The sequence below is a fragment of the Tympanuchus pallidicinctus genome, unplaced genomic scaffold (assembly GCF_026119805.1).
Source record: "Tympanuchus pallidicinctus isolate F22 unplaced genomic scaffold, pur_lepc_1.0 scaffold12, whole genome shotgun sequence".
Lineage (NCBI taxonomy): Eukaryota > Metazoa > Chordata > Aves > Galliformes > Phasianidae > Tympanuchus > Tympanuchus pallidicinctus.
The window spans coordinates 9,400,046-9,418,950 of NW_026294637.1; the positions used below are offsets into that span (position 1 = coordinate 9,400,046).

Consider the following 18,905-nt stretch of genomic DNA (forward strand, 5'->3'; position numbering starts at 1 on the left):
TTTCCTTGCATAGTTCCACTTACACGAAACTCCTCCCATCTTGGTGCAATCAGGATGACAGCCAGGCTTCCCTCATTCTATTGACACCATTTTCAGGAAACCAAAGAGGAACAGTTGGCAGCCCAAAAACAGACTGCAGAAGGAGATATTGGACATAGCTTCTGTAAGCCAGAAGGCACTCATGAAGCATTCCAGCACCTCTGGAATGGCCACCAGCTTGGCAAGTGCAAAAAAGAACAGGAAACACTGAAGGTTTTGAAAGATATGAAATAGCACTTAATTACATTAGTGACACCATAACTGGCTGTTGGAGGAAAAACATAAAAATAACAACTAGTAAAGATGGTAGTCACAGGGAGTGACTGGAGGAGAAGTTTCTCCCACTTGGTGGTTGCCAGAAAGCAAGCTGCCACAAAACTAGCTTGGGCTCAATACTTAGGGAAGGCCTTTCAAGATCACTAGGAAGGCAAAAAAAAAAAAAAAAAGAAAGAAAGAAAAAGAAAAAAAACCAACCAATTTCCCAGCAAGGAAAGAAATGTCTGGGAACATCAGTAATTATCTCCAATCTACAGTCCAACATGGGAAAGGGTGTGAGCCATCGTCACTAGGCCACAGGGAGCTCCCAGACACCAGCATATAATCACCGTTTTCCATTTCAGAACAGAGTTCAGTTTGATCACAACTGTGTCTGTAGCTATTCTCCTTTTTGAGCTAATATCTGAAGTGATGTGGTTATAAAAATAGAGGGAAACTGTCTAAGCTGTATTACGAAATGTGTCAGCACCAGCTGAATCATACAAAACTACCAGTCCAGGCTTAATGCCATTTATGACAGTCTCTCTTCATATTCAAATAAGTAAAATTCATATCTGCAAACTATAATCTAGTAATTTACGTATCAGCTAATTATTTAAGCTTTGTGCTATAAAAAGAAAAAAAACTATTTTATCTCACAACATGTTGCTTATTTTGGTTAAACAACACAAAAACATACCTACAATTTAAAATGTCAGCAAGGAAAATATTTTAAGCACAGAAAAGCACCACAATTTTGAAAACTGATGAAAAATAACATTTTTATTGTATGGCAGATCAGAAATGAGTTTACTGCCTTTTAGGTGAAGTTTCTGATTTCACGTACACAACTGTGAAAATACTCCTCTAATATCAGACTGATTTATAGTAATAGCATTTCAGGGGCTATTGACCTTGGTGCAAATGATTAACAGTATACTGTGTATACAAAATAAAGAATTTCAGGGAGAGACCTGTTTACCAGTTATTCTTCTTTGTCAACAACAACAAAATATGAAACCATACAATTTCTAGGATAGCGTTTGTGTTACTGTTAGACCTCCCTTAAAGACCTTAACCCAACTAAAGCATCTTCTCTTAAAAAAAAGTGATGTACTAAGAAAGAGAAGCTGATGTTGATATTTCCAGTGAGATGAGGTGTATTGCTTGTGAAAAAGAAATTACAGAAACATAAAAATGGCAGCCAAAGGTAGAACAGAATGGTAAAAGGAAGGAGAATGGCTTTTAAAAACTGTGTGTTGTAGAAGAGGTTGTAGGAAGGAACCTCTACTATGTAGAACTGAACAAGTTAAAGAAAAACTACAGACTGCTGCAGATGCTACAGTAACATGGTCAACCCAGCAGAGTTGCCCTTCTGCAGAAGCAGCTGTGGCTTCACAACGTTTGGATCACAGGTTGCCTTTTTCGTCTTACTCTCAAATTGCCATCGAATCATACCTGGTAAATTGGAATCTTCTGCACAGCAATCATTTGTCTCATACTTCAACACAAATCTAGGACAGTTTCATGAGATAATTATTAACAGTCTATTGGCTCCTAAACAATGCAATTAATTGAGAGTTCAACTTCTCTGTAATAACATGAAATTGCAGAATGAAGAGTCTCATACTTAGAGTAAGTGAGCAAAATGTCCTGCACTAAAAGGCACAAAAACAGCAACAGAGGACAAAGGCCATTAACAATCACTTATTTGTCCTGATTCAAGGACTGCTCCGTTGTGTTTGTTCTGCTGCCTGGTCTAGCATACACAGCTTTGCTGACCAAAAATGCCTTTTCTTACCAAAGGTTTGCAAATACCCATCTTAGAATTTAATAGCATGGTCAATTTTTTTATTTTTCTTTTTTTTTTTTCTGCCACTATCAGTGTATCTGTAACTACATAAGGTACTATCAAAAATCCAGCTTCTTCAACAGACATTTTCAGGCTAGGTAACATTCTCTGTTCAGTCCTAGCCTCGGCTGTATTAAGACTTTGCCTAAATCAGAAATGTCAAGAATGTCAAAAAATACTGGGAAATCTTCTGTTGTGGAAGAACTTATACCATTTTATTTCTACTCTCAAGTGGCATAAACCACACAGTCACAAGCACTTTAGTATCAGAATTGCTGCAATTTTGTAGGGCTTTACCCTAGCCGTGTCAGTAAGAAATCACAAGTGCTAAGAACAGAGCATTGCAATATTAACACAAGAGACAAAACCCTAGATACTTGCTCCATAACTCACAATAGCATCTTTCAGCATAGGATCATGGGCAGCAGAGGTTTGCAGACTTCTTTGAAACAGTTTGAAATCTTGTTCCAAGGCCAAGCTGAAGAGACCCAACGAGATAAACTGAAGTCAGTAAGCTTAGTCTGTTACCTCCAGCAGCTACCATTGCGACTAAATTAGGACTACATTACAGCAGCTGTTAATGGAGGCCTTAACTGTTTTTAGACGAAGCAGGACTGCAGTAATAAATCTGATTTCTTGAAGCCTGTGTTGGAAGTTGTACCCTTCTGTCAGCAGGTTCACTGTATGATGTATTGTGGAGCTTTGGCTGCAAAGACACTGCAGCCTGCAGTTAATGAGCTGTTCAAAGGAGCTGTGAAATTGTCAACTTAATTAAGCCAAGTTTAGTTAACAGTCATCTTTCATATATTTTGTCTGAAGAAGCAGGGTTTGAAAGTGCCCAGCTATGCACTGCTGTGAAGTGCTGCATACTTTTCTGAACTGAGAAATTAAAAGCTCATATGATGAGAGAGAGTGCGATTTAAGAAAGCGTCTTAAGAAAGCCCCCCAGTCATCCCAGCACGTCTGGGAGCTACATCTTTTTTTTTTCTATTTTTAGAGAATTAAGATGTATAATCACTTGAGAACAGTCTGCAATGGTTTCTTAAGATAGTCTGACCTTTAGAAAGACACGTATGATTTGGAAAGAGGAAGAAGATCCTCCTGAGGAAACCCTGCAAAGATCCGAGCTTTCAGCACTGTGTGCTGCAGATGGGTGCACTGATGTGACAGCCATGGTCCCAAAGGCTCATCCTACCCAGATGAAGGCAGAAGACCTCAGAGGGCATCAGGAAAAGCAAGCTGCTCTGCACAGCCTAAAACGACTACCTTGCTGTTGTTCATGGCTTTGAGCAAAGCACTTATGGATGTGTCACTATCTTTCCTGCACCTTAACCAGGTTAACACATGCTAAATGCTCTGTTCAAACTAGTTTCAAAAACAAGACCTAAGGATATATGAACTTAGGCTTTTGCTTTCTATTCAACCAACTGCAAACTAACAGGCAAACATTTTGTACGCACATATTCCTCCAGACAGTCTGCTGACATCTGTTATAGGACAAAAATATCTGTAGTTACCAAACAGAGTTACAGCAATCAATTAATCAGAGTTTAAGAACTTGTGTTTAAACAAACCATTAGCACTGGCCTCAGCTTACTCCTCTGTCAGAGGTCAAGGTTTCCCAAACATGATTCAGACTCTGAAGGATATAAGGACCTTTTTCAGCACCCAGCAACAGCAGAGGTGCAGTGCTTACAGCCATAAGCCCTTTCTCACCCTGTCAATCCTCTTTCATGCTTTTCTTTCTCTATGATTTGTTTTGTTGGTTTACATTCAAATCACTAAACTATTTCAGAGCAAGCTGTGGAGATCCCTCCACTAGGAGCATCTCCTAGGGATTCCACCTGCTAGCCTGGGACCTCTCAGTTGATGAAAAATGCCAAGTCCTTCAGCCACATCCACCTCTCTGCAAAAGGAGAGGGGTTGAAAAAAGGTCAGAAATACTTTAGAGCTCCTTGTGACCCTCCTAAAATGGCACTAAGCTAACAGTAGTCAAGCATTTAATGATCCCCAGGTAATATCTCACATGCATATTTACTCTTACTGGTACAGAGCTACAGAGAAGGAAGAACCTAAAGGTGTTTGTCCAGGGAAGCACAGCTCTGTTTTCAGATATGATCAACAGAACACACCTCCTCAGTACGTTTATCCTGAAATGGAATAGCATTGGCATGGGGAATCCTGAACAAGTGGATGAACTGAGTACTTCTGTGATCAGTCACCTAGAATGCCAGCCAGCTGGGAAAAAATGCAAGGGGCCACTGACCAGAAGTGTCAAGTTTCCTGAGAGGAATGATAGCTCTTCTTTGCAGGTCATCCATGAAGAAAGGGCAAGAGACCACACGGACTCACTGCAGCCTAAGTCTTGCAGCCTTAGCAGAAGAGAGTTTGTATTACCCAAAGGGCACAGGAGAGCCTTGTAAGAGTTCTTTAGGAATCAGAAAAGCCAAGATTAAGTTAGGAGAAAACCTCAGTGCTGTTTAATCTCCAATAATAAGCTCCATTCAGTTTAATTGGCAAAATAAGAGAGAGTATTTTCAGCACTCCCTTTTGACAGCCCAGCTATGAACCTGACTGCTCACACTGACTCGGGCTACGTGTGGGATCAGAAGAGCTGTTTGATCCTTACATCAACCACCAGCACAGCTTCGTCCCTCTCCCACTCTAACTTTGAGGTTTTACATTGATTAAAAAATAAATAAATAATCAAACACTGTAACATATAAACACTGACAGCAAAACTCTGTTTTTCAATAAAATATGATTATCTGATCCATCACTATTTAGCTCCGGGAAACAAAATGCTTACCCAGATTCAACAACCTGTCCTTCAGAAGCAAGCACTGTCTTTTCTCCTCCAAGCAAAGCCCAGTGCAAGCAGGATAGATCAGCTTCCTCCCTGAGCAGCTGCATTAATTTCATGAGTTTTTATTACCAAGGATCACAAAACCTAAGCGTCCCTAATCACCTAGAAGCTGGCTTTTGCTATCCAGTCCCAGTGCCAGAGGCAGGGTACTGTGTAAAGGTTATCGGGCTGCTCTTTGGAGGAGGGGCTGCAACCGACAGCACTACCTCTGAACTTGACTCAGCTGTTGTCACAACAGACGTCACAGCATGGCATGAAACGGCATGAAACAATCCCAGGTTTTCCAGCACTGAGGACAGATGATAACACAGCTGAGAGACAGCGTATGCAGAACAGCCCTCTTGTCTGAAATTCTGCAGAGAGCTGATCACTTTCACAGCAAAAGGCAAAAAGAAAACAAACAATAAGCAAATTAAAACTTGCAGGGCAATCAATGGAAGCATTGATTCTGAGTTCCCAGGACTTATTCTTCCTCACAGTATAGTTGTTAAAAAAACAAAAGCTGTTTGGGTTTGCAAAGCCCTCTTTGCCCGAGTTTGTAAATGTTTCATCCCTCTAAAATATCAATGCAACCCCCAGATCTTTTTTTTTCCATCTGCAGGAGACTGCTTTATGCATGAAAAGCACCCTGCCTCTCTTGTCCTGAAGGTTCTCTTCAAAAGGCAAACTCCTATTTGGTTACGGTTCATCCCACTTGCTTTCTCTTAAACGCTTCCATCTGTTTTTGGTCCTTGCAACAGTATTTGCAGATTTGCAAATACATGAATGTTCCACACTGACAGCGTGTCAGTGGTAAGCATGCACTGCCATGGCAGAATGGGCTTTGGAAGTCATTCCACCATTTATAAATTCCATTCAAGAGTACAAATTTTTAATTGCAGTTATCAGCTTAGCAACAAAGTCTTAAGGAGATAAAATTAAAATACAAGTACCATACTACATGCCAGAATTGTTAGAAAGGAGAAGTAAACCAGCATGTCCAGGCTCAGTTCCGAAGAGGAACGTCAGAAACTCTTCTCGTTTTTGTAACTTTAAATAGATTCTTGCATCTTTCTCCAAAGCACATTCTGCTGACTGTGGGCAGAGCAAAGCACTGCGTTACATGGACATGGTTTGGTCTCAGAGCAGCTCCTCTGTTCCCGGGTACATGGTGGCCTTGATCTTCCGTGACAAAGAATTAAGATCAAGCATGCAAGCAGAAACATACAACAACTCATCCACAGAGACACGCGATAACCGCCAGCAGCCTTCTTCTGCCTCCAGCTCCATATCTCTAGCCTTGGCTGCAGCAGAGTTCCCAGAGCAATCATCTGCAACTAGAAAACACCTGGCAACCAACTCGTCCCAGGATACTTCAGACAGAACTCGGTAACAACACAGATACAAAAATACAGAAAAATAAATCTTTCTGAACGCCTAGAAATTCCATTTTAACTTTGACAGCCAGCACTCTCAAGATCAGCAATAGACTCACAGACTTGCTTTATGACCTGGAACCACAGCAATTTATGTTCTTTACATCGCTACTGCTTGATAACAGCCCTCGCTGCTATACGAAGCTGTGAAAAAAAATATTTTGTTTCTATCCTATTCCTCTCATCATTAAGCAGTTAATAGTATCTGTTATTGGTAGCTTTCTGCATTAGTGTCAGATTAAGCAACCATAAAACCATGTATGCAGACATAAGGGCACATACCCTGGTTGCACTTCAGAATCCAGGTAAGTTTTATTTACGGACCAGAGACCAAATTCTGGTTGTTCTTAAACTGTGACTTTTCCATTAGCTTCAGTACAGCCAAGAACTTGCCTAGCAGAGCTATACCAACTGGGATGACAGAAAACAACTCCGCCCTTAATGCAAGTATTATTGCCACTATTTTTATTTCCAAATCTCATATCCAACAGGGAGCTATTTTCTACAACAGTGGAAGGTAAATAGAGCTGTCCAAGTCCTGCCACAGGTACACCTCTTGAGACCACAGAGCTTAATGGGGCTGAAGGACTGTAATTTCAGCCTGAATTTCACCCCCCAATAAACCTCTTTGGTATTTGAAAATAATAATTCTCTTTATTTTGAAAAAGAAAGCACAGATATCTTGCTAGCAGTCCCAGTACCATCCATATTTGGCATGGCAGAGCTTCTTTGAATGCTGGTGCCTCTGGACCCCTGGATCCTTCTCCTGGCCCTGGGACATCGATTACTAAGTCACAGCTAGTGGGACAGCGTGATTTTATCAGCCAGTAAATGAGTGTACAGGGTAAGTCACTTCTGCTTCAACTTACCAAAGTAATAGGTGTGGTTGTCCTCAGCCATTTGAGGAATTTCTCACCAAAGAAAACCTTAAAACTAAAACAGCAGACAGAGTATTCCAAAGAAAAAGAAATACACAGCTGCAAACTCAGCCTGCTAGGCTGATCACAAATCCTGACCTACCTACCTACCACACAACAGGTACGTATTTCAAAACTTGAGATTCAAACTACTGCTGCAAAGGCAGAGTTCTACATGTAAGCATCAGAAGAGATGCAGCTGTGATATCAGCATGAGTGAGGCACAGCGACTGTGTGATGAAGCAAATCACAGAATACAGAAAGATCATGGTCAGTGCAGATCACAGGGCTTTTGCTGTGCTTTAAGTAAGCCATACACACACCGGCCTAAGCTTCATCTCAGTACAGAAGGTTTACTTACTGAGGCTATTTGTCTGGCCAGTTTGTATCAGACATAGCAGAACCTCAAGCTTAAAGACAAAAAACTATGGTAAATGTGTAACTTGAAGTAACGTGGGGCCTCCAGGTTTCCACTGCATCCCAGTAGGAAGCTAAAGGTCGCCGCTAACTCAGAGTTAAAAACAATGGGAAGCAGAGGATGTCATTCTTTCATATTAGCCCAGTGATTCTGTGTTTTCTTTGCATGGATTTACTTAGGAAACTGGGAGATCTAACAATGAGAAGATTTCAAGGCTACCATTTTTCCCTTCGCAAAGCTGTAGTCAGAAATCTGTTTGTGGAGTTTTGCAGGTTTGTTTCATAGAGAAAAACACTTCTTGCTTGAAAAGGTTTGATCTTTCCAAGTACACACAACATACTACATTCCAAGTTTTCTGTGCAACTTCCAAAGTGTAAGCTAATTCTGCTTTTGGAAAAAGGAGTGAATCCTCATTTCTGATACAGAAACAGACACAACTCAAATCTGTTCAACATTACTTAGCAAAAGGATTAACTTCTATTCTGACCAAAAAAGTAAAACCAATAATGCATTTCAAGACATTTCCATGTCAGAAAAGTAGGTTTCAGCCCTCATCCTTTCCAGTGAAACACGTGGGCGCTGCTTTGTAGGATGTGAAGCTTCTTACATTATGTACAGAGACATATTTACAGATTTTACAAGAGGAGAAAAGGGCCTTGGAGTTTGATCTGAGGCCAACAATTCAGCCCAGAGTAAAAGGGGGTGGTCTGGAAGAACGTACAAATTAGAGCCTGCACTATTTAGTCTCACAGTGCATATGTCAATGTTGTTTGTTGCATTCTGACCTTAGCAGAGATCTTAAGAAGGAAGGTAAAAGCGGCTGGATGCCGAAATCTTTGACAAATGGGGGCTTTGACATCACTTTCTCTGTGCCTTTGAAAGCTTAAAATCTGACTTTGAGCAATCAAACTATTCAGCACGACATGCACATTAAAGCTATTCAATTTGCATCTTGTCGTCCCATGCCAATTTAAATTATGGTTAAATGAAGATACCTAATTATTCTACCCGATGGGCTGACAGCAATGAGTACAATGTCAGAGGGCCGAGCAAGTTCCTACTGAAACGCCAGTGAATTAATGAGCCTCACATTCACAGCACCGAATGCAATTCACACCACAAATTGCACTCTGGATGTAAAATCACATTTTACATGCAATCTTGAAAACCTCTCTGCAAGGATTTAGCTCCAACCACGGCTGCTAAAGCTGTTTGCAATGTGGTACATTGCATCCATACACACAACCCAACCAGAACACAATACTAAACTGTTCTCCTAGGTGTGCAGGTGCATGTAGGGTCCCCCGACACAACCCTGACTTATGCAAAGCTTCCATTCAAACAGCTTCACCCTGAGGGCAAGCTGCTCATTATCAGATTTGCTTTTCTTTCACTTTTTTGTAGCAAGCTAATAAGAGCTTCCATTGTCCGTATCCCTAAACACATATTTCCTCTTTGAGGACTTATCTGAAAGTCAGTCAGCATTCTAGCTGCTCAAAAAGTGGAATAACTTCAGTGCCTGGCTGGCACATTAAACGGTAAGGCCATGCTGGTCCCTTGCAGTGCCATTTCACACCACGTCTAACACCGGAAATGTGGGAAGGGATGAAGAACTGCTAATTGTAGCACCTCTCGTTCTTCTGCCCATCTTATAAGTACATCCAACATGAAAATTTCTCACTGAGGATGGACTTCCATGTCAGCTCTACGAAAGGTGCAATACAGCGAGACAAATAACTAGAACCATAGAAATAAATGTGTTTTTAATATTTAATCTACCAACACATTTGAGTGGCAGACAACTTAAAGCTTAAGCTTGGCAAAACCAGGCAAGGGACGTAGCAAGGCCAGAGAGAAAGCAGTGCTTTGTGACTAGCAAGAATTTATAGCTGAAAGAAGACTCAGCAGAGCTCACACCAACAGTAAGAACTGCAAAAATGCAGGCTCTAATCTGGCTCATCTCACTCACACAGGGAAGTGCCCTCAGGTGCAGCAGCACATTTTGCTGATGTTTTGCATGACCAGGAGGGATCTAGTAATAATGGTTTAAAAATCAAAAGCATGTCTTTGGCTACTTTCACAGAGGTGAGATACACGCTGCGAGTGATTTCCAGTTCTTTTCCAGTTGACATTACAAACAACAGGAAATTAAAAGGCGAAGATAAAAAAATAACCCAGACACGAATATGGAAAGTTCACGTCGCTCCATCAGTTCACTTTGTATAATTTACAAATTCTACATCCCCATTCCCTGGAGAAAAGGGTTCGTGCCTTGAAATTAAAAGCACCGCGACCGTCAGCCTGGGAGCCTGGAGCCGTGGGGCTGAGCACAGCCAGCGTACGGCAGCGTGGGAAGGATCCTCGCGGCAGAGCAAGGATCTCTGCATGGGAGGGCTGACGTCAGTGGAAGTGGGAGGGAGACGGTGCTGGGAGGTTCGTCGGGGAAATGGTTGAGGACAGCTTCAGTGGGAACAGGGAGGGTCGGGAGGGTCGGGTGGCCTTGCTGAAAGCAGGGACGGAGCGTGTGGGAGTTTCAAAGGAGGGAGAGCTGATATGGTGCAAGGGGAAGGAATCGCCATACAGGCAGGAAAAGAACAGACGGCTTAAGAGACTAAATAGTGTGTTGCTAAACGCCGAAGTGAGATCCATTTCAGCACTGAAAGTACAAGTCAGCATACATCCTCCTGAACGCAGAATTACACAACCACTGCTTTGCAGTGACTGTAAACCCACAATTTTGCAGGTTTTGAACAAAGAAAACTTGGTGCTGTGGCACCATGGGTGTAAGCGGGTGCCCCACACCAGCTGATCAATCAAAAGGCTACGGCAGATCTAGTCCTGCTGGCTTACGGCAACTGTGAATTTACAATAAAGGAAGTATGGGTTTACTCTCTGATCCCGTTGCACTCAAGCACGCACTTCTGAGTTAAATTTACATGACAGGGAGAGCTACACAAGAGAAAAGGAAGGAAATCACATACATAAAAGATTGGGGGCAAAATAAATGCGCCGTATGCACCGCAGTGTGCAGCCATGCACTGTGGAAGAGTGACACTGACACATGTTGTTGGACAGCACAGGCTCACAGACTCCCAAGCCACTTTTAAACACATGCCCATGAGGCTCTTACACCGTGCCAGTCCTTACCTGTACTGTATGTTAACACAGCTATTACTTGGAAAGTGTTCAAGCGGATCTGTGTACAGCTAAGCACCCTTAATACAAACTCAAGTTCACAGCAGTCTGAAGAAACAAATCATAATGATATATACAAAAAAGCTGTCACAATTTTGAACTCACAATCTTCAGACTTCTAGAGCTGGAAAAAAAAAATAAAAATCAGTAAACCTCTCCTTTGCAACAGTGCTATTACTGTGTAAATCTTGCTCATCTTCCACTGGGAAAAGTACAGAGTTCAAGCCGTGCAGTCTGTGCACTGAAAACTAAGGGAAGGGTTTCATGGCTGGTTCACCGTTTACATACAGCACTGCTTCCAAGCTGCTCATAAATTTTCAAATGAAAGCCACACATGAAATTACTAATTAAAGAGGGACATGCAGGCACCAGGACCACACATTTTATTATAAAGGCTTCTCCATTTATCACACACTATTGCCACATTCATATATACGGGGAGCTGCTCTTGCGGCATTGATCTCTGCGCATGGCGCGTTCAGGAGTTTACTGCATGTTTACTATGGATAAATTTAGGCTCCTCCTTATTAGAAAACAGCAGGCAATTTTTTAGCTACAGGTTGTAAATCAATGCAATCACACAACACTCACACTACACACCCTGGCAAATGATCCGCCGCTATCTGAACAGTACAAAGAATTAACAAGACATAACCATAAAACCAGAATAAGTCTGGGGGCTAATGAGCAATATAAATAAGGCCATTTTACAATCACTGTGGGTTATTTCTTCTTTTGACACGTGCACTATTGCTACTAAACCAATGCAATAAAAGTCACTGTATTACCTATTACACTTATTTTAAATTCATGCTGTTGTCAGCTTAAGTGACAACATGAGATTTACACATGAATCAAGTTCTGTTCTAAGCTCTCATCTACGACTTCCTCGGCTTTAATTTGAGCATAGTAACACAAGAGTGAGAAAGAAATAAATTAAAGTGCCACGAAACAATGGGAGAAAGCATTCAGGCAGGTTACTGGCCATTCACACAAATGCCGATTAGACATTTTAGATTAGGAATGCAGCATCTGCAGTTAGGATGAGGTACCCCAGGTGCCACAACACACTGTGTGCTCTATGCAGCAGCGCCCAAATTCTCTCAGTTCCTTCTCAAACCAAAAATTCCTTTAACTCCAGAAGTGCCCAGCGCTGCCCTATGACCCTCCTGGCTTCAAACATCAGCACTGTATTGTGAAAGCTGCTGTCAAACGTAGCTCTCTGCAGCACGACATCTGCAATAACATGGTTACACTCCAGCACAGTACAGACTGTAAGACCATAAATCTGACTGTGATAAACACACTTAACAACAAAAGCAGAGAATGAAGTACTGTGCTGCCTTGTATCTCTGAAGAGCAGGATTTTACAGGTAAAAATTACACAGGGGGGATGTTTCAATCAGATTTTGTACTCAACTGACCACAAACAGAATTCCATTCTCACTTCCCAAAACCCAAGCAATGTGCTCAGAGCAATGAGAAGGGCAGAAAACCACTGAGTGATGAAAATCAGAATAGCTGTCAGTGAGATCACAGCGTGCAAGGAGCCCCAGTCAAACACACAGCACCTGGCTGGGTTATCTAAACCAAGTAACAAGGGCTGGTACAAAGTGCCAACAAAAACAACAAAATTCTAACACAATTAAGACCTCTTCCCATGCACAGGCTTCTAGAAGAAGATCTCCACAAAGCACAAAGACAAAATCACACAGTATAAAATATAAGAATATTTTTGTCGCTCAGTTTCTGTAAGGCGCAGTTATAATCATGACTAAGAATAAAGCTGATAAATAAAGCTGATAAAACAAGGGTCAGGGCTGTGAGCAGAGCTACCACACAGTGTGCCATACAAGCACGAGCACCGCGTGTGAGCAGAGCCGTCCCGCTCCGCTTCCTGCACGGCGTTACACAAAACCTGAGGTTCCTCTGACGCGGCCGACCTTCGTGTGCTGGCCGTTCATTCCTCCTTTAACTCAACTTCACATAACCTCTTCCCATTTCCCATAGCTTTTTTTAAAACTTGTATGAACCGAACTCAGTAAATCTGGAGGAAAACAATTGAAGAAAATACCCCACAGCACAGACAAAAATTGTTTTGGGCCAATACTGCTCCTGAGCACGTAAAATTCCCGAGGAAGCTACGAATTGTTGGTCTCTCTGTGTGTGCAAAGCACTTGACATTGTGTGAGCTCCTGCTGCACTTCCAGCCCCTATCTCCTATTGACAGCGTGCGTATCTCAGCGCTTATCACAGCAGCCCAGGGCAGATCAGCCATGTTATACAACATCCCTGGGGTGCTACACTTTCCTTTGACATTTGCAATAATTTACTTCAGAGAAATAGAGACAGCTCCCCCCAAGAAGAGAAAGTACAGAATATTTAAAGCCAGCAGGAATAGAAGTATAACACGTAAAGCAATGGTGCACCAATGGAATGGAGACAGACGAGCAAGCACTGCACTATGAACAGTCTAAAACACAGCCATGAAATTGAAATGCAATTTTTTTCAGTATGTGCCTGCTGATTTCTTACAGGGCTGATGCTGCATCCCTACAGGAAAGAACACACACAAAAAGGTACTCAAAAAAAAAAAAAAAATTAGGAACAACAACACACTACTTGCAGCAACAGACAAGGTCAACAAGTTGTTGGTGTAAAGAGCACCCGGCACACAACCTGAAGCCCCTCTCCGCCCAGCAGCCCGCCCCAGCACCGAGGTGAGCCCCAGGCCTGGTAGCTGTGAGGCACCCACAGCATCCACTCCCTGGCCCGCAGAGCCCAGCATGGCACAGAACAGCACGAGAGTCGTTTGCGGGGCTGATGAGTTTTAAACAAATGCTGACAGCTCCAGCAGAACGAGCTGCCCCGCAACGTGTGATTTCAGTGGGAGCAACGGCGCTCGTGGTCCGCACCCCTTTACCTTAAAACTGGATCTGCTGGTCTGGGTCTCTGCCTCCATGCTCTGGCTGTTCTCCCTCTTGTCTTTCTTAGAGGAATTAGTCCTCACTTTATAAGTGGATGTGTTGGAGGATTTAATGAATAATCCCGGGACGGGGTTGCCTTGCTGCTGCTGAGACATGGTGGTGTTGGTCTGGTGAGGGGAATGGCACTCCTCGGACTCTTTGCTACTGTGATAGACCACTCTGCTGTCAGAGATGTGGATGCTTGGAGCACAGCCCATGCTTTGTGGCCACCTGGGGAACACTTCTCAATTGTATATATATGAGATATATATACGCGTATCTCTCTCTCTCTCTCTCTCCTTCACGTTGGTACGTTCCCCCCGCCTGGATTTGCTAACGGGCCGAGTCCCGCGGCTCGGCTCCCCGCCGGGTCGCTGCCATCGGTCCCTCCGCACCGCCGGGATCGGCTCTGCGCTCCTCGGCCCCGGGCGCGGCTCCGCGGTGACGGCGGCCCGGCAGCGGGCGGGGGGCGGTCAGCAGCGGGCCGGCGTCATGGTGTCACAGGGTGTTAGGGATTTTCCTAAGCCATCTGAAAGCTTAGCTTCGCTTTCCTTCTGGGGGTAAGGAAAAAATATTAAAAAAAAAAAAAGGAGGAAAAAAAAAAGACGGGGTCGATGGGGGAGGTCACAAAAACGCGAGCCCCAACCGCACGCACAGCTCGGCGTCTCGTCGGCTCAGCGCAGCCGGAGACACGGCACCGTTCCTCCCTCTCAGTCCGGAGCACGGCGCATTTTCCACCTGAGTTCGCACGGCGTTACCGATTAACCCGGGCCGGGGGGGGGGGGGGGGGGCCGCTCCCCTCTGCGTCTTCCGCGCTCCCCGCCAACGGCGCTGTGTCCGCCGGGTCCCGCTGGGCGCCGCGCTGCGCTCGGGGCGGCCGAAACGATCACCGGAACGACGGCGAGGGGCGAGAGCCGCCCCGGCGCCCCGCGCGCCCCTCACGCCGCGGCGGTGACATTCGCGGTGGCCGGAGGCAGAAAGCTGCGTCCCGCCCGCCGCAGCGGCATCCGGAGCTCAACGCTCAGCGGCCGGGCCGGGGCGGCGGGGGCGGCCCGCGGAGGCATCAAAGGGCCTCCATGTTGGGGGGAAGGCGTGGGGCGGCAGAACGAGGCGAGGAAACAATTAAAAATGAAATAATAAGAAAATCAAAAAGAAAAAAAAAAAAGAAAAAAAAAAAAAAGAGCGAGAAGTAGCAGAAAGCGATCCTAGCGTCCCATCTCCACGGATAAGCGCGGCAGCGGCGACAGCCCTAATTCCCGGGGCCGTGGGGCCGGCGTCCCTCGCAGCAGGGAAGTGCCTCCTCCGGCTCCGCACCCGCCGTTGGTTGTAGCGATGCGGCGGCGCTTCCCCCCCCACCGCCCAGAGCCGCCCGTCCCCTCCCCAACCCTCCCGCCCCCCCCCCTCCTCCCCGCCCGCGCTGCCCCCGCGCTTGACAGCGGCGCGGCGGAGCCAATAAAAGCAGCCGCCGGCGCTGACCTCCGGCCCGCGCTGGCGTCAATGCAAATGAGCCGCGCCCCGCCAATGGCGCGCCGCGCCGCGGCCCCGCCCGCGGGAGCGAACTTTAAACCGCCGCGTGCGCCTCGCGCGCTGAGCTGCTTGCGGTGGGCGCGTGACGGCCCCGCTGAGGGGCGGGGAAAGGAGCGCTGCGAGGCTGCGGGGTCTGAGGAGAGAGAAGGTCGGGGGTTGGATTGCGGGAGCTCCATCGGCCCCTTGCACCGCCCACTCCTCAGTTCTCTGGCTCGGAAACGCGCCATCGGGTAGCCGTTCAAAGACAGAGAAGAGACGTGCTCAAAAGCAGCTCCCCATTCCCACAGCAGACGGGAGCACCACGCAGGGCCGGGCAGCACTTCCGCGGAACGCTGCCTTTCAGCATAACCACAGCACCACCAAAATGCTTTTGTTCACAGCTACGGGTAGGGTTAAGGGCTGCGAAATGAAGTCCTTCCTTCCCCACTCCCCTGCCACCGTGCCATCTGACCAACTTCACACACCCGGTAACTGCCTGTCAGAACCAGGAATGGCTGTGGCTGCCTGGGCTCTCGCTTGGGATGCCCACTTCTAATAAACACTCAGTAACAGACGAAGGAAAAGGCTTAACATACGTGCTTGGAGCAGCGGGCGTTGTTTGGAGAGGAATCTCATCCTCATTCTTTCTTTATGCTAGATTTCTCATTACTAGATCCCATTGATAAGAACACACTTCAGAGGGACTGGAAAGAAGCTGCAGAAGAGAATAGCGCAGCTTCTATTTGTGCCATCAGCCACAAGCATGGGCTCCTGTCTTCTTCAGCCTTAAGGGATCTGTCTGCAAAACTAAACTGCGCTTTATTCCTGGTGGCACTGAGGGAGCCAGAGACAGCAAGACTTGATTTTCAGCACTCCACATTCAGCTTGCAGTGCTGACACCTACAGTTGAGCCTTCTCCTTGTAAAACAAATAGGTTTTATTTGCAGCTACACAGATGAGAGCAGTATTTCACATTCAAACACTATTCAGTTTATCCAAATGACAAACAAATACCGGGGGGATGCTTTGTTCAACATCTCATAACAGCAGCGTGACAAAACAAAGTGCCCATGCAGATACAGTGCACACAACCTCTCTGCTCTCTTTCATAAGTTTCCCTACACTAAACATAGGCAGGTTATTGCTGATTATGCTGATCTAGAGCCTAACTTCAAAACAACAAAAACTAAATATACATTTGCAAGTTTGTCTAAGGAGAATTCACTGCTTTGGACGGGAAGATGAGATGATCCCTTAACAGTAATTAAGCCATTGAAAAAATCACTCCTGTTGTTGCTACACTGACGAAAATCCAGCTAAAGATGGAAAATGGTATTTGAACTGGTACAAGCATTAGCTATTTTCTCTCAAATTTGAGGACATGGCTACTATTTTTTTTATCGCCAATAGAAAAATACTGTTGAAAGTATTGTTTTACCTGTAGCTTCGAATCAGACAGAAGAGATGAAAATATCTAAACCATCACCAGCAGTGGCCGTTTTTCACCATACTACAGGAGTTTTGTTTGCAGATTCAGGGCCTGGCTCAAGCTGATTTGCTGAAGGGCAGCTCAGCAAACAGTGGGCCCAATTATTCAGAAAATTAAACAGTGTAAGAGAGTAGAGGAAAAATAGGAGCCTAGACACTGGCAGATTAGGGCCATGGGGGGGAGTGCAAGGTCAGTTCAGAATCAGTGAAGTGAGAGGTCAGAAGAAAACTAGCCCTAGCAGATAGCTGGGGGATGAGAAAGGCTATTTGTGGAGAACACAGCTGAATTTCATTCCAGATTGCAGAGTAAGAACGAAGGCTAGGAAAGAGCTTGCAATGATTGTTATCAGCTCGGTCTGGACAAGTGGGAGCTGGGGAAGATCAAAGTATTTGGAAAGCAAATACAGAAGCTTAAAATTCAAAAGGGATTGAAAATTACAGTATTCAGCCACTTCCTTGTACATCTTAAAGACAAATTAGCTTGGATCTTGCATTTCTTGACAGAAGACTGAACACCACACTGCCTTCCAGACCTGGGGGAGACGCTGCACCCCACACCTGCGCTGTCCCTGCTAACATCTCTAAACAAAAGCACTTTCCCTTGATACGTTAGCAGCAGGCATCCATTTCACACAGTCCTTGACCATTTCAAGTTACACATTTGCAAGAGCTTGTGCACCAGCACTATAGCAATTCACTCCTGTCCAGCTACACAGTAACACACATGACGGCCCAGAGAACAGGTTTAGTACCAAAACGCAGTGCTGAAAATAATTCAGTGCCAAGACACTGGCAGTCAAAATTATGCAGAAGAAACAACGGACTGACACCTGCATGAACAAGTATAGTGTGCTTTGGAAAAGCAAAAAAATATTTGTGGTGGTAGAGCAAGCATTTCTGTGAGCACAAGGGAACAATCTTGACACAAGACTGCTGTGTTGTTTTATTCGCTTCTCCCCCAAGTCAGCTACACGTTCCAAGTGTGTCTTCTGGCCTTCTCAAAATGAGGCAATCCTGCCTGTTCATAGGCCAGCAAAGAAGAATAAGGAGGAGGAGAAACTGTGAAAAAATGTGCCACGATACAAACAGCTGGGTGGACTCTACACTAACTACTGACCTGCAAACTGCAGCAGAGCTCATCTCTTCATCCCCAAGACATTCTATAAAAGAAAACAGGGCCCGTGTTCTGCCTTAGCCACAGGTAGCATTACATCCCTTGAGCAAGGCAGGGTGTTTGAACTGGGCATTTTCCAGTGACAGGAGGCAAGTATAAAGTTCACCCTGAGCTAGATCATCATCAGCTCCCAGCAAATACAGAAATACATACAATGGGTTTGTTTCCCTCACCACTTCTCTGGTGTCCCAGCATCATTGCAAAATAAAGATTGCAGAATACAGACAATTGTCTGTACTATTTGGAAATCAGAGTCCTCAGGAAAGTCTAGGTCAGCAACTTTTTAAACTCTAGCACTAAAGAGATTTGAATCTAAAGCTCACATACACAAAGTGTCTACAAACTTCATCTGCTGTCCTTTCACATAACTTCGTCTGCTGTTGCAGCTGTGATTTGCACATCCCACTCACCACTGCTCAGAGATCAGTAGGACAGACAGCATACCTGGGAGGAAAATGTACCTCCTTTTCTAATTCCATTACCTATCTGCAGTCCTCACAATCTGGAGGTTTCTTTTTTGGTCCCATTCTTTCCTTGACATTTGCCTTTTTTTCCTATCTTTTTTTTCAAAATACTCTTCCTTCCTCAGGTATTCTTTCTTCATTCTCTTACCATTTCTCCCCATCAGATCAAAGTCCCTACTCTGCCCAATGCAATTTTCCCTTTTATTTCCCAGAAGTTTGGTCAAGCCCTTATTGTAGAAGCTCCTTCCCTTTTATTTTCAAGTCTGTCTGTCCACCCAACATTTGTCAAGTCTCCTCCAGCACTGTATCTTTGTTGTACTTTTGAAAGCCATCTTCAAATAACCCAAGAG

At 44.7% G+C, this 18,905-nt stretch overlaps 1 protein-coding gene and 1 long non-coding RNA gene across 5 annotated transcripts in view; both read right to left on the bottom strand.

The window, feature by feature from the left end:
- Nucleotides 1-4,948, bottom strand: part of LOC128075581 (uncharacterized) — a 44,172-nt gene extending 39,224 nt beyond the window's left edge. The window contains exon 1 of the long non-coding RNA XR_008203907.1: nucleotides 26-4,948. This is a non-coding gene — a long non-coding RNA (uncharacterized LOC128075581). The remainder of the gene's footprint in view (nucleotides 1-25) is intronic.
- LOC128075580 (high affinity cAMP-specific and IBMX-insensitive 3',5'-cyclic phosphodiesterase 8A-like) overlaps nucleotides 1-18,905 on the bottom strand; it is a 132,245-nt gene that overhangs the window by 94,312 nt on the left and 19,028 nt on the right. For 2 of the 4 annotated variants that reach the window (XM_052672460.1, XM_052672458.1), the window contains exon 1: nucleotides 13,881-15,265. The exons of 1 other annotated variant lie outside the window; for it this stretch is intronic. In XM_052672460.1, the coding sequence (XP_052528420.1) occupies nucleotides 13,881-14,141 (261 nt within the window). In that variant the 5' untranslated portion in view covers nucleotides 14,142-15,265. Of the gene's footprint in view, nucleotides 1-13,880; nucleotides 15,266-18,905 lie in introns of those variants that run through there. One more of the 4 variants, XM_052672459.1, reaches the window with a different exon arrangement.